The sequence below is a fragment of the Scophthalmus maximus genome, chromosome 8, assembly GCF_022379125.1.
Source record: "Scophthalmus maximus strain ysfricsl-2021 chromosome 8, ASM2237912v1, whole genome shotgun sequence".
Classification (NCBI taxonomy): domain Eukaryota; kingdom Metazoa; phylum Chordata; class Actinopteri; order Pleuronectiformes; family Scophthalmidae; genus Scophthalmus; species Scophthalmus maximus.
The window spans coordinates 22877501-22904179 of record NC_061522.1 but is presented as its reverse complement, the minus strand read 5'-3'; the positions used below and the strand labels follow the sequence as shown (position 1 = coordinate 22904179).

At 43.7% G+C, this 26679-nt stretch overlaps 1 protein-coding gene across 10 annotated transcripts in view; it reads right to left on the bottom strand.

Moving 5' to 3' along the window:
* LOC118312259 (teneurin-3-like) overlaps positions 1-26679 on the bottom strand; it is a 193464-nt gene that overhangs the window by 5706 nt on the left and 161079 nt on the right. For 7 of the 10 annotated variants that reach the window (XM_047333787.1, XM_047333789.1, XM_047333791.1 and 4 more), the window contains 25 exons: positions 26652-26679; positions 26427-26562; positions 25601-25744; positions 22123-22194; positions 21244-21421; positions 20708-20728; positions 15788-15912; positions 15425-15532; positions 14561-14715; positions 13471-13572; positions 13058-13231; positions 11978-12037; positions 11435-11597; positions 10849-10987; positions 10536-10641; positions 10154-10296; positions 9764-9942; positions 7276-7380; positions 5419-5549; positions 4413-4582; positions 3813-3939; positions 3399-3596; positions 2926-2985; positions 1587-1931; positions 61-305 (listed from right to left, as the gene is read on the bottom strand). The exon at positions 26652-26679 is cut by the window's right edge and continues 104 nt beyond it. In XM_047333787.1, coding sequence (XP_047189743.1) covers positions 61-305; positions 1587-1931; positions 2926-2985; positions 3399-3596; positions 3813-3939; positions 4413-4582; positions 5419-5549; positions 7276-7380; positions 9764-9942; positions 10154-10296; positions 10536-10641; positions 10849-10987; positions 11435-11597; positions 11978-12037; positions 13058-13231; positions 13471-13572; positions 14561-14715; positions 15425-15532; positions 15788-15912; positions 20708-20728; positions 21244-21421; positions 22123-22194; positions 25601-25744; positions 26427-26562; positions 26652-26679 — 3414 coding nt within the window. The remainder of the gene's footprint in view (positions 1-60; positions 306-1586; positions 1932-2925; positions 2986-3398; positions 3597-3812; positions 3940-4412; positions 4583-5418; positions 5550-7275; positions 7381-9763; positions 9943-10153; positions 10297-10535; positions 10642-10848; positions 10988-11434; positions 11598-11977; positions 12038-13057; positions 13232-13470; positions 13573-14560; positions 14716-15424; positions 15533-15787; positions 15913-20707; positions 20729-21243; positions 21422-22122; positions 22195-25600; positions 25745-26426; positions 26563-26651) is intronic. The other 3 variants (XM_047333790.1, XM_047333792.1, XM_047333795.1) reach the window with 1 other exon arrangement.

Sequence of the window (26679 nt, the reverse complement as noted above, 5' to 3'; positions counted from 1 at the left end):
TGACGGCGCACAGTATCATCAAATGACGGTGCTTTTAGCAGTGCGATGCTCCGATCCTACCTCCACATCATCTTCTCATTGAGGGACACGGTCTGCAGCTGTCCGTCCACGTCGTACTCGTAGCCATATTTGGTCGTGTTGGCGAACGGCCCGATCTTGATCTCGCGTCTGGTGACGCGGCCCATGTTGTCATACTGAATGGTGATCCAGTACATCAGGGACCTGAAGATCTCGTACTGGATCTCCTTGATGCGGCCGTGCTGGTCAAAGTGCTTGGTGTAGGTCATCACCGCTGTGGAGATAATCTGCGCCAGAGGGGAGGGGCAAGTTCAGAAAAGTCTCCCGACACTGTCCAACAGTCCAGCTCAGGAGACTGGAGCAGAGAGACTGGCGGTGTGACAGGCTGCGACACAGACCCGCCGGTGACAAAGTTACATCTGAGGAAATCAGTCGAGTAGCTCAGGGCCTTTGTTTGATCAGAGTCTCTCGTAAGAATCACACTCTTCTAAAAACCCCTGTCAGTGAGGAGTAGGCGTTCTGATGAGACAGAGGTTTGTCTCGGTAGGTTTCTCCTCGACCTGCGTGCTGTGAATACATCCAGTTTGGTGAGCGCAAGGGAAAGTTTTCAAATGTAGGTTTCTTAATCGTATGTCACGTATTGGAAAGAAGTCACGTAGTTTCACCACAGCGCTTTATCTGGAACTTTCTACCGGTTCAATATTGGCATATTTGTTAGAATCCAAATTAAAACGAAGGGTGCACGTATTCACTGCCGTTCATGAGGGCTGACATGACGCTGTCATTTCATTAGTCATGTATTTCATTGTTGGGATAAGATGCTCTAGGCATGTCTAAGTGCTTAACAGTAAAGTCAAGCAATTCATCTTTTCATTGCCATTATCCAACCGCTGTGTAGGCCTCGTCACGATAACTACTTTTTATTGCACGACATATTGTCCCAGAAATTATTGCCTCAATATTAACGTCACTTTAAGACCATTTTTTTTTTATCAGAATCATGTGAGCACACAGTTAATTGGTCCTACACGAGTTGTGCTACTGCTGAGAGAAATATTATCCAAAGTTTTGACAAAACCGACAATTTGTAGACCTAATGGTGCCTAAGACATCTATATTTTCGGACATTTCATAGATCAATCCAGTAATCGATCAATCACAGGACGAGAAAGGACGAGAGGACAGAAGCAGCGAGACTTGCTGGACTGTTGTTGACACACGCATGGAGACACAACAGCTGTAGAAATTATTGAGTTCATATTCATGTATCGTACGATTGTCGATAACGTAATTACTGTGACAGGCCCACCGCTGTGCGAGGTAAAGGGCAGCGCTGTATTAACGTGTGTGATTGGGTGGATGTGACGTCTACTGTAAAGCACCGTGATTGGTCAATAAGACGAGAATTGAACACCAGTAAGGAGGTGGAGGGCTGTGGGTGATGCTGAAGTACAGTATAAACCAAACAAAAGGTTCATTGAACTTTCCCTCTTTAGAAGCCTGATCCACTTTTACTTACTTCTCCCTCATGGGAGGATTTATTTAAATTCATTTAAACAATGTCTCACCTGGTTGATATCGTAATAGATGACTCCAAACTTCCCAAACTGCTCCACCTTCCCCGATATGTCGTCGAACTGGTAGAGGTCGATGGGCAGCGGCGTCTCGTTGATCACAGCCTGCATGCTGGTCACCCTGAAGCTGTTGTCGTAGGTGTAGTCGAAGCGCGCGTTCACCATCCCGTCCTCGCTGAAGCGGAAGATTTGCCGGTCGACCAGCGGGCCGATCTGCCGGTACCGGATGGAGCAGATGAAGCCCTCGCTCTGCAGGTTGACCGTTTTGAGAACGCCGGCCGTCTCGTCGTAGGTGAAACTGACCCGCGTGGAGTCGTAGAGGATCTCTGCGAGCTTGTTCTGATGGGACAAATGAGACGATGGTGTAGAATCTGTCAGCCCACACAGTTTCAGTGAGGTGTTTCTTCATTGCTCTCCATCTGTGTCTACATTGATCCCTCTCTGCTTTGGCTTTCATGGACACCAGAGCGAGCAGCGATGCATCACCTCCATCTCATCTCTATATCTGTGGATCGTGTTAGGATCCTGTTCACCGGGGAAAATAAATCTTAGAACTATTCATTGACCGAACTGAAAATGAAAATGAAGAATTAAAGAACAAAATGAAAAATGAATCTAATAGTTTTAATGGAACTAAAAATACTTAAATTGACATATTTATTTAAATTAGCATGATCTATTGCAAAAAAGGAGCCTGCTATGACATTATTACAACAAGTCCTATGTCTTATGTGGTCAAAACAACCAAATCAACCGTTTCCTAAAATAGCGCCTCTACTGACAGGAGCAACACCACAAATATTTTTGGCCTCAGACCATCGCGTGTCTGCGTTTGTCTTTAGTGGCCGGCTGTGGCTCAGGAGGTAGAGTTGGTCGTCCACCATGTGTCCTTGGCCAAGACACTGAACCCTGAGGTGCCTCTGACAGCTCTTCTGGCAGCGTATGAATGTGTATGAGTGTGACAGTCAATAGCAGCGCTTTATGAATGTGTGACTATATGAATATAGTCCTTTGACCATTTACCAATATATGGTTGATGAGCTTGTCAGGGTGACGTGGCAGAGAATCTGCATGATTAATTTACAGAATATAAGAAAAAAACCATTAAAATACACAAACTTAACAGAACCCCAGGTCCGCCGCTGACCTCTAGTGGCCATATACATAATGACATCTAAAGGTCTGACTGTTATTACTAACACAAAACATTGTATTCATTAATAATAAACTTCATGTGCATGTAACATAAGAAAATAAACATATGGAAAATACAAACATACAAATGCATACGGATGATTGTTAATGTATTTATTATATGTAAAAACATAAATACCTGTCTGCGATATTTGTACAGTATTTGGCGGCCAGTTCCCTGATGGGCGACTCTGAGGAGCTGGAGACAGAGAAAGGAGTTTATTATATTTTGAAAACCATTAAATGAATCCATCCCATTGATGCATATGAATTAAATGATGACCGCATAAATGGGTCGCATAAGAGATGTAGAGTGACATGATAACATTATTTTCCAGTGTTTCTAATGTGGAGTGAAAGCTATTCAAAGTGAAGAAAAGAAGGAAAAGTACAAATTGTCTCAGGTGATATGAATGACCCACCCACCCACCCACCCACACACACACACACACACACACACACACACACACACACACACACACACACACACACACACACACACACACACACACACACACACACACACACACACACACACACACACACACACACACACACACACACACACACACACACACACACACACACACACACACACACACACACACACACCTGTCCATCCTCAGAGTAGTCCACGGTGACGGAGGCGTTGCTCTCCGGGGGGTTGTAGATGTTCCTGTAGTATCCGATGGACCTGATGGTCTGCATGGTGTGCCGGGCCACGCTGGGCATGGTGACGGCCGACAGGTGGTCTCCGGAGTCGTAGTCAAAGATGTACTGGTGCTGGCTGTGCAGCAGCAGGACCATGGACTGTCGGAGAGAGGGCGGATGAAACAGGTCAACAATGTTGTAGAACACTGTTTAAAAAACGAGTTGCTCTTGTAATTGTTACAGGCCCGTAACTTCATTTCATAGTTTGTACCCTGTCCTGCATGAAATAAACAGAATACACATGGAGAGTGACACCTACACAGTGAGGAGACACCTGCTCGGTATCAAAGCCTGAGAACCTGAAGTGTACTCCACCTTGTCCAGGTACGTGTAGCTCCACGTCTTTCCATCCGCAAACACTCGGGAGGTGATTCTTCCCTGACTGTCGTACTCCCACCGCTCTGTGGTTGGACCCCTCTGGAGGCCCGTCACCTGCCCCGTACTACACACACACACACACACACACACACACACACACACACACACACACACACACACACACACACACACACACACACACACACACACACACACACACACACACACACACACACACACACACACACACACACACACAAAAATATTAACAGAATATAATATAATTCGTAGCACAGCTGTTGTATTGGATCGTACAAGATTGCAAATGGGAACTTAATAAAGTGAGTGTATATTATTTGGCTGTGTATACAATAACCAAAGTGCCCACTTTATTAGGCACCCCTGTACAGTGCACTGCGAGTGTTCATACAGTCTGCTTTTATTGATGCTGTCCAGGTTTTGCTAACACTTTCATAAAAGGTCATTCAATCATATGTTTGTTACTGACGTCAGTGATTGCTGGTGTTATGCTTACTTATGCCTTTAATACGACCCCAGTAACAACCGTGTAGGGGACACCGTGGTACAGATGCTCACCTGGAGTACGTCAAGTTGACGGACAGGAGCTTGCTGCTGGGGACCCACAGTGTGGGGTGGCCTTGGGTGTCGTAGATGATCTTCAGCAGGAACTTCCTGTGGTCATCATAGATCTTCTCTGTTCGCAGTGAGCGGTCGTAATCGACAGACAACAAGTTCCTACCATTCACCTGTAGACACACAAAAAAACAAAAGAATTATTGCATTATTAAATATTATTACTATGCTCAATTATTGCAGGTTATTATTCCTATAAGGTGCCATGGATTTCTGTGTGTGAATGTGACAGACATGCTAATTTACAATGGCTTCTCAGTGTGTGTGATCACGCCGTGGTCCGGACTGTAATTAATGCTTGGGCGTCTTTGACCAGAATTCTGTTGGCAAATAAATGGAAACCTTTTTACCAACTGGTGGACAGGTCGAGGTCTGGACCCTGAGTGTCACTCAGTATTCCTCATGTGCGTGCAGACGTTACTGGATAAAGGGCGTTCGGTGTCGACCATCACGGTGTGTGTTGGCTCGACACGTCACATCCTTTAAAGGTGCTCTCCAGTTGTGCCCTAGAAGGCTTTGGGTTTCTCATGTCAATCAGTTTTGGACAATCAGGCTTGGTGAGTGCAGGTTTTGTCATGACCTCGATCGTTGTATGGCTCATGCAGCTGTTACGCACCGTCTCTGGCGGTCGCTCAGAAAGAAATAGATTTAGAGACGTGGATGTAACTATGGTTCTATGAATTCTGGATGAGCCCCAGATTTCACTGTCGGAATATTGACGAGGACATTCTGTGGGTGACGGACTCCTTTATGCCCCAGGTCATCCAGAATTCATAGAACCTACTGTAAGTAGCGTCCGTAGTATGCATTGCTTTTTAGACGGATACAATTGATTGCTGATGCGAGATGAGTCTGACGATCAACTGGAGGTAAGCAGCTGTTCTTCTGAGGGATGGTAAGTCATTTCTATTGTTCTCAGTATGAGAAGCTTCAGCTGAAGAGCCCTCACCCTGAGCTTTCTGCCAAAGACGATGACCTTTCCCCGCGTCTGTTCCTTCCTGAACCTCCACTCCACCAGGTTTTGGCCGTTCTCTCCTGGAAGCGTCATGTTACGTCGGGCTACAGTCGGGTTAGCAGCACCTAGAAAGGGGGGATATGAACAAGACATGAACACCAACGCTGTTTCACCGTGAGAAAATCTGAGCCAGCCTCAACAAAAAAAAATAAAGAAAATAAACATAAGCAGCACATGGATTAGTGCTTGTACATACAGTATATTAAAAATCACGCAGGTTAAAAAACAACAAAGTTCAAAGGCTTGTTTCCATCGTGGTCCCCGAATCACACTGAATACATCACTTAATAAAAAACTAAACAAAAACAAAAATATAAAAAGCATATAAGCAGGTGGTTACATTATGTTAACATTGTCAAAAATGAAAAATCTATTTGGTACTTTGTCACCATCTCCCTAAGGCCACTTGAAATGTGTATACATTAGCTTTGATTGTCTCTCACCAGTGAGAAATAGTTGATTAAGTATTTATTATTTATCAAGTTTTCAAAACTGTGATAATAGTAATAATGATAAAAGAAAATATATAAAATAAGTAAATGAAGTTACAATCACAATAATTTTACTCAATTACAATAGGTCCTCTCTCTGACTTTGTCAGTGGAGCTCTGGCCCTGGATATTAATTGCCGGTATATGGGATAATAAAACATATGAAATATTCAGAAAGGCTTTCCCAAAAAGGATTTAAGGGGAGAGGTTTAAAGACTTTAAAGGTGATGCCCGTCTGTTCCACAGTTTGGCAGCTGATGAGCTATAAAACCTGAATCAATCCAATTTTTACTATCATTAATATTCATAAGGAATACTAATTGAGTTTCCAAGCACCTTAGATCAAAATTATAATTCAGAAATTGTTCTGTAATTACTAAGGAAGAAGTTGAACGATTGCATGCTTGAAACAAGTGGGAAAATGACAAGATGTCTCACAACCATTAATGATTTAAAGAATCCTCGGAAGGGTCCAGGAAGGGTCCTGGATGTTGAAATGTATGAATCATTTGTCGTCAGGAGGCAAATTTGTTTTTGTGTTATTCAAATCCGGGAGCATTGGGAAAAAAACACACACAGCTGATGCAACGTAGACTGCTGGTATTAGTTCCCTGAACTCCCATTGTAGTAGGTTGTGGAAGGAGGGGGTGACTGATGGGAGGGTCCCGGGCCGCTGCTGCGATGCTGCTGCTCCTAGCTGTTTTTAAGAATAAGTTCACAGGTCCAGTTCTATTTGTTGACCTAATCATAAAATGAAGTGGGTTCTGACTGAAGAGCAGCACTAGGAACCCAGGGGACTGGCTCTACGACCCCGGGGACATCGGTCGTAGTAGGACTGGTCGGAGCAAAGGGACACTGCAGAAATCTTCTGGCTGCCTAAGAGAGGGACGCGTCAGGGGGTAACTTAGTACCAAATGGTTGAGGATGGTAGCTTTGAATGTATGCCACCCTTTCCCAACAGACATATGAATAGTTAATGTGGAGGCCACTGCAGGTTGATGGGAGCCAGGTGAGCAGAGACAGTAGCCTGGCCACAGGAGGGGTCTTCAGAGTGCAGAACAAGTGTACAACGGGACTATTTCAGTATTTCAGACTGCTCCAAATGGGTCTCGTTTTATCTGCGCATACACGGTACACGGTACGTTAATGTCTGGTCCGATCTGAATGGCTTTGTCCTCTGGATGGTGGGACATTGCGGACGATGGAGTCCCCGTTGATGGGTGAGGGTGGTGACCTGACATGGAAGTTGCGCTGTGGAACTACGTGTAATGAGTCCACACTACTCATACTGTGCTCGTACCTGCCAGGATGTGAGGCTCTGTCTGGTAGTGTGTGTCCATCCCATTGGCATAGATGACCCTCAGCGAATGGTCACTGCCCACCTGGTAGCTGTTGCGAAGCTGGTCTGGGTGAGGGAAGAGAACACAGACAAGTATCATGAATGAGGCATCATGATATGTCACGTCCATTTTGTTTTCAAGAGGCAAGTTTCAAGGCATTTATTAAGAAAGAAAAGCCCTGTGATAATACTCAAGTGAAGTGAGGGTAAATGACTTTATATACTGTACAGTTGTATACTGTAATTGATTTCTGTGGGCAGCGTCTGAACCTGCTAATGGAGCACGGAGCAGCTCATAACACCCCTCAGCGTCTTTTAATTAGATTCCCATTGACCTCTTGCAGGACGAGTGTGTGTGTGTGTGTGTGTGAGAGAGAGAGGCTTTCTAGGCTATAGGCTGTTCTACACATTTACACAGTTAATTAACAATTCAACACTATGATCAAATGTTGAGTCTACTTTTGTTACACATTGTACAACTCGCAGGGACTCCCTCGTGCGACTACTTCTAAGTTCACTCAATTTCATTTTGAACACACATTTTATTTACTTTTTTTTTTTTTACCATTGTTTCACAAGCATTGTTTCGCTGAATTCTTCTTAATATCAATTACCATCACTGACATTACTAAATAAAATAACATGTATTGAATCCAAAATGTGATTCCTGCAAACAGCAACCACTGTGTTATTATTTTTGGACGGTGGCTGATCCTTCTTCACTCACACATCATTTATCAGAGCCTGCCCATGATTATGCAATGAAGGACCATCAACTGTATATGTTCTTGTAATGAACTACTGTTCAATGCAGGGCCGTTTTCAAAAAACCATCCACGACAACATGAAAATGACTGAATGCAGCAGCTACTGTACATTAGTTTACCATTTCTGGAATGTATGCCCCATGTGATTTCACATTACCTAGACCAATTGCACACCGGCAAATTGTGCAGTTTAGATGATTGTGAGGAAGAGGAACGATAAATAATGCACGTGGATTGATGGAGAGGAATGCTTTGCATGTCATGGGTTTGAATAACTCATTACACTTCTCTGAAACTAATCATCGTCGGCCACTTGAGGGACCAATTGTTTCAGATGAAATTCGTGCCACTGTTGTTGACCATGTCCTCGTCCATGGGATGTGGATGAGGGAGGCAACGAGTGCAGCGGCCTCTTCTATAATACGAACCTTCAGAGAGAGCTAATGTACATGCTGCTCTCTACTGTAACTCAGCAGTCATGTACTCTGCGCTGCTACAGCACACACATCTACTGTGGCTGTTGTGCTGTATGCTGTCGGACGTGAATGGAATTTCTGTACCATATCACATTCGTAATGTGTAGTTACTGTATGCTCCTAGTTTGTAAATAGGATGGTTTCCCATCAGTACTTCCATTTTTGCAGAACTGAGAGACGAGCACCTGATGGAGGAAGGAGACGTTTATGTTCAGAAGCGTAAGAGAGGGACAGTGTGAATATGATCATAGCCAACAACTTCCTTTGCTTACAGAGGAGACTACAGTAAATTTTCCCTTTTTATGTACAAACTGTCAGGTTATTATTCATTACAGTATTAGGTTATTTTTGTTGTTGTCCAGGAAATGATTCTACTGTATTCTACAGTACATTACTGTAAGGAATAAGAAAACTGTTAAATGTTTACATTGGCTGTGTCTTTATATTGTGTTCATCATTTAGAGTAAAGAGTTGTTGTTCAGGGGGTAAACCACAGAGTCATTGCTCACTGCAGTGAAGTTTGGATTTTGTGAAAATGAGTGTGCAGTTATCAAACCGAGTTTTGGGAAATGGAGCATCATTTCAAGAAATGTGTCTTAGGGATCGAGAAAAAACCGTAACAAGTTGAACATGGAGACAGAACGCAAAAAAAAGAAGTTCACTGCTGTTGTTATCTACTGTAACGACAAGTGCTGGTGTTATCTCCTCTGACCCCGTCAGCTGTGGCTCAGGAGGCACAGGCGGTCGTCCACTGGGGATCCGGAGGGCCGGTGGTTCAATCCCCTCTCGCCCCCGGGCCGTATGACACTTAACATGTGCTTTACAGTACTAAACTGGCTGAACTAGAAACACGTTTGTCTTCTCAAAATGATTGGTGGATGGAATTCATTTGGAATTAGAACTCAGCATGTCAACATGTGAGCTACAGTGGTCCCCATGTTGGGGAAAGCAAGTTCAAGAGGAGAATTCGCAATTTAGCTGTCGGTCATAATAAAACAGAATGAATGATTTGTGCTGGGACAACACCTCTCTGTCACACACACACACACACACACACACACACACACACACACACACACACACACACACACACACACACACACACACACACACACACACACACACACACACACACACACACACACACACACACACACACACACACACACACACACACACACATAAATGCTTGTGTGAGCACCTTACCCTGCACTAGAGTGTAGAAGGAGTCGATTGATGACAGGTTGGTTGTTATAGAAACGTCCTCATCCCTGCCTGACGTCTCAATGTCCACAGCAACAGCCCCCGACGACATGTCGCCGTGGAGATTGGTCACCACGCCAGTGGGGAAGGTCACGTTGGTCAGACGCCCCTCGCTGTCATAGCTTCAAGGACGGGGAGGATGCAGGGAGGAAGGAATAAAGGCAGGTTAGTTAGCTGGTTTGAGCTGTAGCTAATCATATGAGCTGATGATATTCTGTTAGAAATGTTGGAAATCATTTTTCATTGCTGTAAAAACCTTTGGAGCTGACACAATCCTCAGTAGTTTGAATATTATACTCGTCCATTCATCAACACACAACAGTACAGACTCACTCGTAGAAGGTGGTCCAGCCGATCTGGATGCTCTTGGTAGCCAGCAAGCCGCTGCTGCCATGGTAACTGAACAAGACCAGCTCCTGACCCTGAGCCGTGAGAGACTTCAGACCGCCGTTGGTCCCGATGGTGAGCCAGATAACCTACACACACACACACACACACACACACACACACACACAAACACAAACACACATGCACACAGACAAGGTTACAAATCATATATATATATACCATCAATTTACACTTAATGATCCTTTGTACAAGCCTCTCAAATAAAAATATGTTATATGACTACAAAATTGGTAAAAACACATTTGTTTTAGCCTGTCGCTGAAAGGAATGCCTGAAGATTCATTCTGTCAAGACCTGCTCATCTCACCTGATTGTCGGGGGCAACCACGCGCACGGGCATCCTATTGGTATCCCTGCGGATACGGAGGGTGTTCCCGCTGCTGTCTGTCACTGCTGTCACATCCTCCTCATTGCTGACTCGATAAAGGGAGAAGGGAGGACAATGACATGAAGTGAAAATTGGATTACATTTGGAAAGGATAAATAAATAAGAGTAAAATTGTGTTTGTTTTTTTAAGATTTGCCAATTTTGCAGGGAACATTATCTCACCCACCCACCCACCCACCCACACGCACACGCACACACACACACACACACACACACACACACACACACACACCTGTAGCTGAAGTTGTACTTGTAGTCTCCAGTGACCAGAGACATGGTGAACTGATGCGTCCCATTTGTGTCAAACACGTAGAGCTCCTGAGAGGCTGGAGAGGCCACTTCATAGGAGCTGGGACCTGAAGCCAGAGAGCCTGAAGACACAAGGACAAACAGAGAGACTTCAGTTTATATTCATATGTAATGTAGACATCATTAAACAGGACTAATCACAGTAAATGCATTGGAATACAGTGTAGGAAATACTAAGTATATTCATTTGTTAATTCTAATAATAAATGAATTAATTTCTAATGTAAAATCACAACTACCATTATGTCTGACAACCTGTATTTCATAAATACATGTGGTGTATCGCACAACATTGTGTGCGTAGCTGACATCAACAACACCCTCTGAATGTAGACATCCTATAATCAACTTTGACATCATGTCACAACAAAAGGGTTGAGGTCTAACAATGGGGAAGTGGACCTATTCGTTCATTTTTATTTTTCTAACTAATATCTTTACCCTGCCACATACAAAGCCAGTGGTGTGGAACAACAATTGTAACCATTTTTTATACACTGTACATGTACCGGTGGGTGGTTGGTTTCGGTGAATGGCTCGAATTCGGATATTTCCCAGATCAGCCACGTACAGTGTCCCGTCTGGAGACACCACCAAGGAGGAAGGACAGTTAAACCTGGAGTCTTTGGCATAGCCATCTCCTGTTTGATAGCAGTCACAGTTGGCGTCATTCTGCAGGAGAGAGAGAGTGTCAAACAAAGACAGAGAAGAAGTGAGACAAACGTGGCATGTGTTATGGAAGGTACAGGAGAGAGGTGGGCACTGGCAAAACTTCAACAGGAAAACAATATTTGACTATATTATTAATGATTCCAAGTTCAGCAGATACTACCCGCAGTGTGTTGTATTGCAATTCGATTACATATGTATGCATACAAACACACGGACACATTCTAAATGTAATCTAACCCATATCCTTCATTGACCGCTACACATTTATCTGAGCCTGAGAGTTCGTGGTGAGCTGATGGACAAGACGGCAAAACAAGGAGGAGCGAAAAAGACACCTCGGTGTGAACTGATGTAATTGTGAAATCGCTGCGGCGTAGTACCTTGCAATCACAGTCGGACAGCGCTCCGGCTAGATGGGTAATTTCTCCGTCAGTCGACACCTAGAGGGATAAAAAGGCAGAAATGGACATTTTAAAACCAAGGAAACCAAAATAAAATAGGAAATAACCATGACCCTGGTCAGTACATCCGAACATGTATATTAAAATGAAATATATTCATATATAATAGGATATGTGCAGTATGTAAGCAGTTGGAAAGTAAGAACACACTGAAGCTGTTAGATGAAATGTGGTCTGTGTCTGGGGTGAGAACAGTCCACGCTGTGCCTCCGCAGACATCGTGTGCGCTTGGACAGTTTCAACGGAAGGAAGTGAGGAACCAGAAGTTCTCACCACCCTCTGCAGTGCCATATCGAACTGTGATGCAGTTGGTGTCCGTCCTATATCTGTAAAACGTTACCCAGATACAGATGGCACCATTTATGCGCGGGGGAGGCTGACACAGAAAGTCATTTACAATGAAAATGGCCCAATGTAAAATATCAGATAGAGGCATTTTACCCCCATGTAGCATATTATGCATATGATACATGAGACTCTCCAGGGGGGGCCACTGGGGGCATGGGGTCAAAGTTTTAGCTGGATGTTGATGCATGGGAAATACATTAAAAGCACATTTACATACACATACAATTAATTGTTTGCAGATCGCATTCATAAATATTTACACGTTTAATTAAAATAAGAGATTTAAAAACACTAAACATATGACAATGCAGCATTAATATCAATAGCTACACAATATGTATTCCCAATAAATGTATTCAGCTCATCAGGTCTTACAATCTCACTTTAAATTGGCATTGTCAAAGTATTATTACTATTATCATCATTGGTATTATTTCTTGAAAGATAAAACTTTTGGTACTCAGACATTTAAACAACGCGTATGTAAGACTTGTAGAACAGATGTGGCACATCTCAACTCTGCCAATTACTGTTGAGAACAATCCTGTTTTTTTACACGACTATTACTGACGCGGGGAGAGAAAGTTGTACTTGTCTGTGGGCCGATCGCGGATCTAGATATCAGAAAATGACGCGCGTCCTGAAGATTACCTGTCGAATGCGGTGAATTTTCTTCTCGTCCGTCTCGGCGATGTAGAGGACGCCGCTGTAGGACAAGGCGATTGCTGTAGCTCCCTCTAGCATGGTCTGGACAGCTCTCTTCCCCAGAGTGTATTCTATACCCGGCACCTGGCAGTGCATGGGCCGGCCTGCCACGATACGAACCTGAACACACACACACACACACACACACACACACACACACACACACACACACACACACACACACACACACACACACACACACACACACACACACACACACACACACACACACACACACACACACACACACACACACACACACACACACACACACGGATGTTAGTAAAGAATGAGTGTATTCTCTGATTTGGCAAAGTGAAATTAAATTGTTTTAAGAATTAAGTGGGTGTCAGCAGTACCTGTCTATTTTCTGTGATCTGCAGCACAACATTGTTGTCCAGGACATAGATGGAGTTATCCATGGGATTGATGGCGAGATCTGTGGGCCATTCCAAACGAACCTGATGTGGAGATAACAGATGGGAAGCATGTTACATATTCGTTACGTTAATCTATGGTGTGTTTTGGCATGTGATACGACTGAGTCTAATACTGACATACAGTACAGTATTTTCTGGATGAACTGTGCGAGTCGGATTAAACTGAGTTTAATGAATCAGTGCCCATGGGGCTGATGGTCCTGTTAAATAATGACCAAAGATGGCGCTGCGTACGGCTGGTTGTAAATTCAGTATTTTGTCCCACCACTAGGAGCTCTTTTACTAGAGAAGGGAGTTCATGACCATCAGGGAAAAAATGGATTTATTTCCCAAATTCTTCATCCTATCTGTGGAAATTCTGGACATTTTGTTCAAAGGTGAGGAGACACAGCAGAGGGACACGTGCTGGTGCTCGGCCGACGTGGATTACGCACTCCGCTACCGGGAATATTTCTCTCCACTGTTCGTTCACTGTGCAACGAACTGGACAAAGTCCAGCTACTGGTGAGGAAGAGCAGAGACTTTTCTTCATCTTCCGTCACAGACACAAAGGGTGAGGTTGAATGGGCTTAGGAAGTTTCCTAAATCTTGACGTGACCCGGAAGCATTTCATCGAGCCATCCCATAATATTGCATTAGAGTGAGTATTGCCATCTCTGACCGGTAGAACTCCAAATCCTTCAACCTCTACGACTACCAATATGGTGATTTGGGGTTGTAATTGTTAATTTATTTATGAATCACAATTCCAAATTGATAGTTATTGAATATTTTTCATGTCAATATTTTATTTTGATAGCCATAACTGAACTACATTGCTCAGACAAATGGTGCCAAATGGTATTATTACCAATGTCAAAGCCCAACACTGATTTACAACCCTGTCTCCTCTGAGTCACGTACAAGCGCAGCTAACTTGCAAAAGTGATTTATGTTCACTGGAATACTGTAGTTTAGTTCCAATGCTGGTGTGACATGTTACAGGGTAATGGATGGATGTGGATCTGACCTGTCTTATGTGCATGCTGGTATCGCAGGTCAAAGGTCGTGCAGAGGTCAGGTCATTGCTGCCCAGCACTGTGGAGATAATTCCATTACGATCCACTTTCCTGATCATCGTTCCATCCACAAAGTAGATCAAGCCATTTTTATCGACTGCAATCCCTGTGAGAAAATATGAACAAAACACATTCAGAATTTCAGAATATTTTCTTCCTGTCGATTATGAATACATCCAACCCCTTGTAATAGAGAGTGTACGCTTGTGTATTCCTATATAGGTACATGTTACCATCTTGATGAAGGGCCTTATAATAACAGTGAAATACTGCACATCTGACCACACTACATTTTAGGTATAACACACCATGGGTGCTCAGATGGGTACAAGCGCATTTTTCTGATGAAGCAACGGTCAGGAAACTGACCGCTGCTTCGGTCAGAAGAGAGCAGAGACATTTCCGTCACGCTCAAGTGTCGACCCACACAAAACCTCTGCAGATGTGAAGGTGGTTCGTCCTACAGGGCCATCACAACGCTTTGAATGGGAGCAGAAAGAGATGCTCTTATCGGTCATGACTGGACGCCCCAATGTTTCAATGATAATATGTTACAAGTCCGTCTTTCTGGAAAGACAATTTTGAGAGAATTTGAAAAGAGTAAATACTGAGTGATATTCCTCTACAGCAGGAAGCGGTAAAAGAAAACTCTCTGGCATAGGCTCTTTACTGTATTCAGCTCTGAAAAATAATAATGAATTAGTAATAGATTGTCAATGGGAAATACCAAATCATCACTTTTGTAGCTGTATTCCTTGTAGTAGAAAATCCAATTAATTGTGTGCGTGTGTGTGTGAGAGAGTGTGAGTGTGCACCTTTCGGCCCGAGTAGCTGTGCCTCGGTAGCTTTTCTTCCATCTCCGCACCGTGAATCATCAAACGGAGGACACTGTTCACCTGTACCAGCAACTACTTCTCCATTACCTGAGTGAAACACACACACACACACACACACACACACACACACACACACACACACACACACACACACACACACACACACACACACACACACACACACACACACACACACACACACACACACACACACACACACACACACACACACAGACACACACACACACACACACACACACACACACAATGCACGTCAGTCAGTTTCTTGCTCTAATTTCCATCGACATGATGTTTCAACTGAAAGGAATGAAGTGCGCTTACTGATGAGGTCCCGGGCGCCGCTGAGCATCTTGGGTCGGTAGATCCTTCGCGAATTCGTGTCTGACGCATACAGCTGCCCTGTGACTGGGTCGGTGGCCAGGTAGTACCGGTGAGCAGGGTTGTTGCTGCGGAGGGATAGTGGTGGACAAAAGGCAAGGTCAGTAAAAAGGAGACATAGAAAGATGGACACATTCGTGGTGTATCTTTAATTATGTCAACGTCACTGACATCCCGTTTGCAGACTTCAACATTTGAAGAAATACAGCCAGTAGTTTTGAGCACAGACGCTAAAATCATGGAACCTCAAATGGTCAAAGTCGTTGAATATAAAACACCCTGACGTGGAACATTACACCTGGATGGTAGATATCATCCGAATATGTCACCACACTTTAAAAGATCTCACTAAAGAGGCAAGAGCAGCAGAAGAAACACAAGAGGAAGACAAAAAAAGTGAAAAACAAAGAGAAAAGAAAGTAAAAGAGTGATGTACGTGGTGATTAAATGAGGAAAGTTTAGACTAACGGGACAAAAAAAATGTATTCAATGAATACTGTACAGGGCAGAAATCCTAACGTATGAGCCAACATCACAGAGTGGTCATAAATGGACTGTTTTTATGACACTTAAGTGGGGATCGAACCAGCTCGAACCAGTTTGTGGACAACCTCTCTACCTCCTGAGCCACAGTTGAAGCCCAAGAGTGGAAATAATAAATCTGATGGTGAATGGAATCAAATCGTGACCAAAGGAAAACCTGATTCAACTAAAAATAGTGCACAAGTAATCTAAATTAAATGATAGAATACTTTGTTTTTCTGTGCTAATGCTTATAAGCGTTCTGTGAGCTTGTGCCTCTATTGAAAATGCATTATATGTGCCTTCATATACACATAACCAATCACTGTCTAGAAAATCGGTTTAATGATGTGAAAGTGATATTTTTAGGTTTAGGCACAGAAACAACTTGGATAGGATTAGGAGTGGACTTGTTTGGGCACTGGCCATGGCTCCTCTATGCTTTGACCCCTTTCTCGTTAATCCATCAGTTTCTGAAACAAGTGCAGGCGGGGCAGCTGTCAGCGACCGCGATACCGCCACAGTGACTGGCCACATCATGGAGTTGATGGTAGCAGGCCCATCCATAGGATCTTTCCCGGTGCAAGGATGCCCTCCTTTAGGCGAGATGAGCATTCAGGAACGATCCAGTAGGCCAGAGTCTGGAGGGTTGTATGCTGAACTGGAATGCTTAGATAGGCTGGGCCTCTCATAGGGATCTCATGCAACACCACCCAAAGGACAAAAACCGCATCTACTGGATTGACTAGAGCACCTTGTACTGCCAGGTGGGCCGCATTCCACAAATGGAATCCCATGCTCTCATTCCAGCTGTTGGTGGACAGGATCTGGCTTTCAACATGGTCGACATACCCTGCTGCTATTTCATCACGAGGGCTTGAGTGAGAGATGTGTGTTTGTCACCCTCTGGTGAAAGGTTTCCTGAAATGGCGTACAGAGACACAGGCCTTTAGTGCTGTCTTTACACTCGCTTGTTAAAGCCCCTTTTAATCCTCTGAATCAGGTTTTCTTAACTTTCTGTCATGCAATGGCTCTGACGTCTGCAAGGAGAGCAATCTTCCAGTGTCCTCATCATGTCTCAGGATCCAAGGGAATGGCCGCTTGGCTATTTTCTGCCTTAACCCAGGTTTAACACCTAGAATCATCGCAAGCTCCTTCCGATCAAGTCATAACTTTGGATGAATTCTGTCCTTCCGCTGGTAACTCGAAGAGGAGACGACGTCTCATCTTCTCTGCCCAGTGTGCGTGCGTTCCTACAATGTTGCGTGCATGACTGCGCTGTTCCCAGTGCTGTCACATTGGTCCAGATCCTCTGGAGAGTATTCGGGTACACTTCACCATAGTTTTGCAAAGAGGAATGGCAGTGAGAGACATTGGCGCTTCAGCTTCTTGCTCTTCCCTCGCATTTTCTCGCAGCAGTAGGATTATTTGTTCCCAGTCCTTATTCCAAACCGGGACAATGTTGTCATTCGACAATTCTGCGACATTAAGGGGCATATGGGGTCTGTGGCGCATAATAATGCGTAACACAGTGGCTGGGCATGAAATGGTTATGGGTCTGCTTATTGAAGTGGGTGTGCTTGTGCTTGTGGTACCAGATGGACCCAGCAAGGCATGGTCTCCATCCTCCTCCACCATTAACCCGCTAGTGATAGCCTTACATGGTGAAGCCTACAAAAAATAGAACATTAGTTAGGCCCCAATTATCGAATGGGGTGAGGACCCTATTCCCATACATTTTTGTATTTGGACACATTTTGAGGGCGTAAACATGCTTGGAACTCATCAATCTTTAAACCCTTCTCCGGCCTGACGAGTTTAAAAAAATCAAAGCCTCCAGCTTTATATTTGCCCTAGATTTGTACCTACATACCTTCAACCCAACAGGAAGTCCACCATTTTTAATTCACTTGTCAAATTTGGTGCTTTTTTGCCATTTCCAAGCCCAGTACTTTGACAAACTTGTCCAAGGGCATTAATCCGACTTTCCATCAGTCAGAATGTGACTATGAAACCTCGGGAAGGTTTTTAGTTTTTGTTGAACATCAGGTCTGTGGCGTACCAAACCTCACATGCCTGATAAGAGTCTTGGCCTGAACACAACTACACAACTACATGACAATATTTGGTCGCAAGATTATCACAGCCACAGCATCACAGAGTGGCAACAGGAAATGAGTGCTTTTACACTTTGACGTCCTCCTCCTAGTAGGTTGACAACTGTCACCTCAAATTTGGTCAGAAAAGCCTTATGACATTGATGATGCTTCATTGTGAATATTGTGAGTTTTTACCAAACTGCATCACCATGGCACCATATTTACAAATATTGTAATGGGTGCCACTGCTGGCAACAGAAAATGACAAATTGAAATCCTCACATATTACAGTTTTTCTGTCACTTACTCCGTCTACTAAACTCTCAAACCTGTCTTTAAAGTAGTAGTAGTAGTAGTAGACCCTGGTGTTCTATACATACAGGCAACAATAACAGTTCTTGACTTTTTCCATCTCAATTTTCAACAGCTACACATTCCATCACTCCATCGATAGCAAGTGACATACACTTCAATGTACAGCCCACATATACTGTACACCCCCCCACCCTTTTTTTGTCTTGGTTAGTGTAATACATCTTAAATCCCTCCATATCAAAATGTACAGCTCTCCCTTCTCTAATCATGTTTCAGATAATGCTATTATTTTGAACTGACTTTTAAATGCATTCAAATATTCACTGATCTTATTCAAATTTCCCAAAAAGGCTTCTACAATTGCAGTGAAAAATGATCCTCTAACCTTAAATTCAGAAGCAGCACCTCATTGATCTTTTAGCCGTTCGGGTCGGGCCTTCGCCCCTTCCATCATTCCACAGGCTGGCGCTCTTTTCGTGTACAGGGTGACTGCCACCCCGCAGCCTGCAGAGTTGACAACAGGTCGGGTGGCTCAGCTGGAATCTCCACGATGATACCAAACCCTCGCAAACCTTCTGCTGCTGCATGGGGATCGTTGTTCCGACCACTCCAAAGAGTTTTAGTTTGGCAGGTGACATGATGTTTTGCCACTTCATTATACTTTGCACGCTCCTTGAACGCACCACAAGTGAAATCTTCATCAAAGTAAATCCTCCGATCATTCACCCGTATGATTTCTTTTGTTTCCCCCAAGTAGCACGTAACACTCTTTGCTTTGTGTTGTAGCTTTGGAATGGAACCACAATTGACCTAGGACGCTAGGTAACAGCCAGATTCTCCTAAATCAGTCTGTCCACATAATCGATCATGTTGCTTCCTTTCGCAGTTCTCAGGGACCACGTAGATCCTCCTCTTCTTTCTTCGGGATCATCTTTCCAAATCCTCATATTTGATCTCTGACTGTTTCTGCACTCGGAGCGTTCGGATCAACACTTGGGCGATATTGCTTTCATGATCCTCGTTTTCCAGAAATCCCCAGTTCAGCTGCATCCATTCTTTTATTCATGTCTCCCACATTTTCGCGTAATTAATTTATTTCTCTCTTCAGTGTTCTGAAGTTTGCTGAAATTTCGGTGCAGAAACTCTCTGTTCTTTCAATAATTCAGCGAATCCCTGCCCCTCATCCGTGCTCTCCTCCGCGCTCCCTTCGTGTTGATTGTTCTCAATTGGTTTGTTCGCGTTATTGTCACGACTCTTCCACCTGATATTCCTTGTTCATTCACGATGATTTTTTATCTGTTTTCTTTTGTTTATGTTTTTTTGGTTGCTTATTTTGTAGAGGGCGGCAATTAACTCCCACAGTCCTATTCTGGCAAGTGAAATCATGACAGATAGAAATGATAGCCAAATAAATTCATATTAGTTTTTTATGGGTATTTGGACGAGTGTGTTATGCGTTTGTTGTTCTGTGACCAAATTGCAAAAAAAGACCCAAGTTGCAATTAAACAATGATACTTGAGTCTCATTTACTGCCTTATGTGGAGGAAGTCTGTTGTTGCCCATAACCTGTGTGTCAGATCGGACAGGTTTAAAGACACAGAGCCAGTAGTGATGTCGTTGTTGGAATTCACCTTTTATACATACACAAACGTCTCTCTAATTTAAATACACAAATAACACTACTTAAAGCATTACTGGATTAATGAGTAAGGTTGCTGATCTCCTCGTCTCCTTGATGCCCTGCAACCTTGAGCTAAGAGCGTTATTATACTCAGGTCTTCAAGCTGCCTGATATGAGTAACAGTGAGTGTTTTTATTGAAACAAAGGATGACGGATGGAAGATGTGCAGACAGACGACTGGTGCATGAGCAGGTAAATGGACAATTGAATTAGAGGAAGGTTATTAGTTTCAAAGTGAATCTTACCTATGTCTGAAATCTTTATTTCTTTAATACAGAGCAAGCAAGGAAACAACACAGAAGAAAGAGTTAGTAGACATAGTGATGCTTGATAAGTATCACAATATAAATAACCAGAAGAAAAACATGGAAACCGAAAATTAACGGTTAGAAGTTGGAGTGAAAATTCAGAATTTGATTCATGCTTTGTTGAACAGGTGTTAGATTTCAGAAAGATGGGAGCACTAAAGAAATGTGCCGGAAGCATGTTTCTAAAATGTGAGCATATACAGACTTTATCTTCCAAATTCAGAGCTTTTTTTCATATCTTTAAAAAGAGTAAGTACACAAATGTTTAATTTTTGTGGTAAGTGTGGAGCTGAATATTTGAGTGGAGGAGGGAACGATGCCCAGAAAAATCCACATGCATCCAATAATAATAATAACCCTGAGAGACTTGAAATCAGTTCTATAGGAGTTGTGTTGTCTAGATTGGGTTCAAATCCCTGATCCAGTACCACCTCCACCACCACCAGCCCACCTCCCTCCCCTCGCGTCTTTACCTCAGCTCCATGACACTGGTGACATTCCCCGAGGGGAAGATCCTCCTGATGTAGTTGAAGTCTCCAACAAAGATGCTGCCATCTGCTCCGCACGCCAGAGCCAGAGGTGCAAGCAGCTTGTTGCCCTCTGCCTGCCCATTACAGCTGGGGCAGGAGATGCTGCGGCGACGGCCATTTCCTAGGAGAGGATGTTAAAATCCGTGTTTAATCGACTGCCACAGTGGTTTTGGCTCTTTCCACATAACAGATTGGCCAGATAGAAGCTAATACCATATCAGTTTTATCAGAACTGGTTGCTGAATACTGTTATGGGCCAAGCATTTTTTGCTGTGACATTGTCCACAATTGCAAAGACCCTGAAATTAGTTCTAAGTAGGAGCGCTTCCAAATATCGGAAAAACTTCTAAATAAACCATTAACAGATTAGCAGTGCCAGGTAAACACCATGACAGACTGCAGCGCGTCAGAAAATGGACATTGGAAGAAAAAGGGGAACAGTTGCAGTTCCTCTGAAGGTGACAAGAACTTACTATTCAGTCCAAATACATGAAAGAACTGCGTTGTATACTGTACATGTCATGTGCAAATACCATATGTGTGTATTAATAACCCAGAATAAATACTGAACCAAACATGTTCAAACCTAAATGTCAGAAAGGTCCAATTTAAAGATTAAAACACACGTTCACTCTTGGCACAGTAGTTCACAAACGTTTCCTACCATTTATATACTGCAGACACCAGAGAACATGTAGCATATAGCCCCAGAAAGTCTTTCTGGAGCAGGTAAAAATAAATCACCAGCCATCATGTCATGACATGATCAGCACAATATGCACGTTTTAAAAGAGAGTCAGTCATACTGTGGCTTGAACTTACCCATTATGCTGCTGATGACAGGGGGCTGCTGGGAAATGAAAATGTTCTCACCATTGCCCTTGTACAATATACCTAGTAGAGAGAAGACGTGGAGATGAAGGAGAGATATAAGGAGCGCTGACAGGCAGCACAGAGCAAATACATCCACAGGAAATTGGTCATTCTGAAGAATTTTGTGCATTTTCAGTTCTGGGGAGAGTCCAATTTCCCAGTCCATTCCAGTGAATGAACCTGTATATAGTGACACAGTGAATAACAGTGTGTGATGAGGTGGTGTAGATAAGGAGGGGAAATGGATACCATAGTGTCGAAAGAAGCCAAGAGAAGGAGTTAAATAATAAACAGTAGTGGCCCCAGCATTGAACCCTGTGGAACTCCATGTGGGACTGTGGAGCTTTCTAACCGCTGATTCTGAATCTGTACAAAGTGGGAGGCAAACCTGGCCATATGTCAGCTGTTGATTGTCGCCATGCAAACTATTTTCAGAGCATTTACGTAGAATAATCACTCAAATTAGCTCATGAGTCAACCCACAGACAAGACAGGAGGGTTCATATGCGCACTCGTCTCGTGGTAAAGCGTCACAGTTTGTGTTGTGAGGGCAGGTGGATGAGCCTTGACACAGCTGGTGGTGGGCTGCTCCACATGCCAGAGAAGGCACATCAAATCCTTTTAGCTTGCTGCGTATTGTATGATATTGTAATCCTCTCTATGCAAATAAATATGTACATCATTTCCATCCACAAAGACCAAATTATGTCATTTTAAGTGAGTCTGACAAAACAAATTGATGAAAAGTGTGTGTGTGTGTGTGTGTGTGTGTGTGTGTGTGTGTGTGTGTGTGTGTGTGTAAGGAGTCAAAAGGAGCTGATTGAATCAATGTGCTGTGCACAGCTTTACAATGAAATAAGATTTTACCAGATTGAAAAAGAAAATAGAAAATCAACATGTGGCACTTGGTGTTCATTTTAATTTAAATAAATAAATGCATGTGTTAAGAGGTAGGAGGACATCCGTTGTGTCTGCGGTCCTTCAATGTGGCCCAGGACACATTCACATCCACACTGCTGTGAGAATGTGGCCACGTGTCCCGGAATGATGGTCTGAGTGATCGGATGTTCATACCAGGTCTGAAATGAACATCACACACAAGATCAGTTATAATGTTGAGTCAAAGAAAAATATCGAAGCAGCAAAGCACAATCTCTTGATACGTCAGACGGACGTATGGGTGAGAGGTCGTGAAGCACAGTGTAAAGAGAACAAACACTTTGCCTTTAGATGTGGTTCGACAACCAATTCATCATTCGAAGACTGATCAATAACTACAGTACAGGACACATTCTTCTCATGCATTTCTGCATCAATATGTTGACTTAACGCACAAGAAGTATTTTTTTGCTCCACGGTGCGGGTTTCCTGAGTTTTTCTGATTCCGGTCCAAACTTGTTTGTTTCCCCTCACAACTTTGTGCTGTGAAAATGATCATTTCATGCTGGGTCTTCAAACCCAGCAGGACACATTGCTATCTGTGCTTAAATCTCATATCAGTAAGTTCCCGTCCTGTCTGACTACCTTGATATCCCCTCCTCTTCTCCCCTCTCTCTCTCTTTCATCTCGCCTCCATTAGTCACTGTGGATTGATCAACACAGGCCGGGCCAGCAGGGTTCCAACAGCGCTGTGCTGCCGTCTGCACAGGCAGCCAACGACACGCCTGCCTGGGAAAGTTAGTGTGAGTGTGTGTGTTTCAGGAGCTCCACGTTCCCCTGCTGTGTTAAAAGGGAGGGCAGCGAGGCTTTCCCACACGGCTCTGTGGCTGTGTGTGTGCAAACGAGTTCATCTGACCTTGATCCTAAACCCTCTCAGACTCAAAACCCTAATTACCATATTCTTACCGCATCCTCCGAGAGGCCCTGACACAACAGTATCCTCTCCGAGTCCTATTGCCAGTGTGGTCAGACTGGTCAATTGCCTTGTGCTCTCTCACATCTTCTTTCACTTAAAGGGGCAGTGAGCGATTCCAAAGTCAGCGAGTGTTTGCTCGCGGCCCGTTAGCTGTCGGTTCTGTGTGCGCGCCGGCAGTAAAATCACAACAACTACAAAAAACCAACTGGCCCACCGTTTTAACACCACTGTGAATCTGACTTATTGCTTCTGCTGATGCTGATAATAGCAGTAACAGCTGAATTAGGATGGATCTAATAATGGGTCCTACATCTGAATCCAGGCATACACATTGTGGCACACTTGCCCACAGACTTAGGTGTTAAAATGAATCAATTACAATTTTGTAAATAAAAACAGATTGCGAGGAAAAAGGCCATTTCTGTATTTCTACATTTATTTACTTCTGTGTCAGTGTATGCATGGTAATCAGGGGCTGATGGGGGGATTCAGCTCAGCGCTGACATGGACGTAAACGTCGCCCCCCAACGTCACATCACCTCTGAGTCATGTCAATCGACAAACAAATGTCAAGTCAAGTTCATTTATAACAGCCGTTGAAAAACAACCAGAGATGACCAACGTGCTGTACAACAGATAACAACGGAGGGAGGTACATATGGCGCTATATAAAAGTGCTGTATGAAAGTATATATGCGTGTGTAAGTGGATGAATGTGACTTGTACTGTAAAACACAGTAAAGGGAGAGCTGGTCCAGATAAGAAAAGAAAAGTGCTGAATGAATGAATTCCATTTACACTTCTATTTCTAAGGCTTTGTGAAAGAGTGAGTGTGTGCATGTATGCTCACTCTATCATCACTTCCCATGCGTATTCTGCATATTTCATGAGGGACAAGATAAACAATGTAGATTGAAGCAGTGCCACCTACGCATGCACATGAGCTGGTGTGTGTATGCAGGCTTGGACAGTACACAAATCTATTTTCTGTCTTCACAGATGTTCACGGACTCTCTTATAAAACCCTGTTCATCTCATTTGGGCTCTGGCTCATGGCTGCCATTCTAAAGGCGAAAAATAAAATGGGTGTTGCCATACAGAGAAGTCAAATCCCTAGTTCAATGAGGGAAACAAGATTTTGTAATATTGATTTTTGTTGTGTTATGTTATCATAGCTTCATGCAAGGGATCCATACTTGATGTCCTCAAGGTGAAGTGGACAAGTGACGAATTTGTGTTCATTGTAAACATGGAACTAGTTTCACAGAAAGTGAAGTTGTTTGTGTTTTTTTTGACCATGTGGTTAGTTTAGGACTCTGTCTATCCATTAGGTATACCGCTTATCCTATGAGACTTGTAGGGGGCGTGGCTAAACCTAGTGTACAGACATGCTTTTTACACATCATTATAGAAACAAACTATACACACTACGATGAAAACCTATGACTTACTGGGAATACAGTATCTGTGGTGCTTTGAGCTTGTTCACATTTCAGTGCAAAGTAAACGGCAGTATATTTCATCATCTTTCAGTGTAGTGCAAGCGTGGAAGTGTCCTGCTGTAACACCCACCATTTTGTACGTCAAGGATGTGATGCTTGTCCAGGGTCCAGCCTCCCATGTTGGAAGCGTCCAGCTCGTAGCCTTGTAAAATGGCCGTCCTCTTCTCCCACAGGATGAGGTCCAGGCACGACTCGTATTCAAACCCCACTGACACTGTTAGACGCACACAGAGGGCAGGCAGTTTCAAACCAGACCAAACCAGACAGCAGCGCTCCCGTGATTCAGACATGTCCTTCAAATGTTCTATTCTATCCTTCTGCGTGTGTGTGCGGGAGGGCGCAGCGCTGGAGGACAGAATGTTGGTGCTCAACAGGAACTTTTATGTGAAGTGAACTGGTGCAATTTATTTCTTTGTATAGATTTCTATCTCCGTGTGTATCCCACACCGACACTGTCACTGTGTTCACAAGTGCAATTCACAGGTACGAGCAGAAAGTAAGAGAAGGATAAGAAAAGAAAAATGTTCTCGCACGAGGGCCCAACGACGTCACTTCACCTCCTGGTTTCTGCCCCGTATTATCACGTCAACAGCACAACACAAGTTCAGTGCAAAATCATAACTGAAGGGTTTTTTCTTCAGCATTTCTATTACGTGTTGAAAAAGGGAAGCTACTCTCCTTATCCACAGGAGACAAAAACACTGAGCAGATTATTACAGCAGTTTCAATCCGTCCTCCCGTGACATATAGGATCAGCTTTAAAATGTTACTTTGCAAGGCACATGATCAGGCCCCTTTGTACTTCGATTGGATTTGTACATAAAAGTGAACCCTTCTTTAGGCCGACTCCAGTGCACATGTCTCTGTTCCGCTTCGCCGTTGGCAGCACAACTCACCGACCGCCTCAGACAGCCCATAGACGCGCTGGCCGTACGCGTCCGTCTTGTCCCAGATGAAGGTGTACGACAGATTTGGTTGGGCAGGGAACCACTTCTGGAAGAGGCGACCCACTACCGCCACCATCAGGTGAACCTGTGGAAACACCGGCAGACAAAGTTGGGCCCGTGGCGATGCTGATCGGCTGACTGCGCCTGGTGATGGTCGGAGTGTGAGGAAATCACCTTCATCAGGTTGAAGGGTATCGCCGAC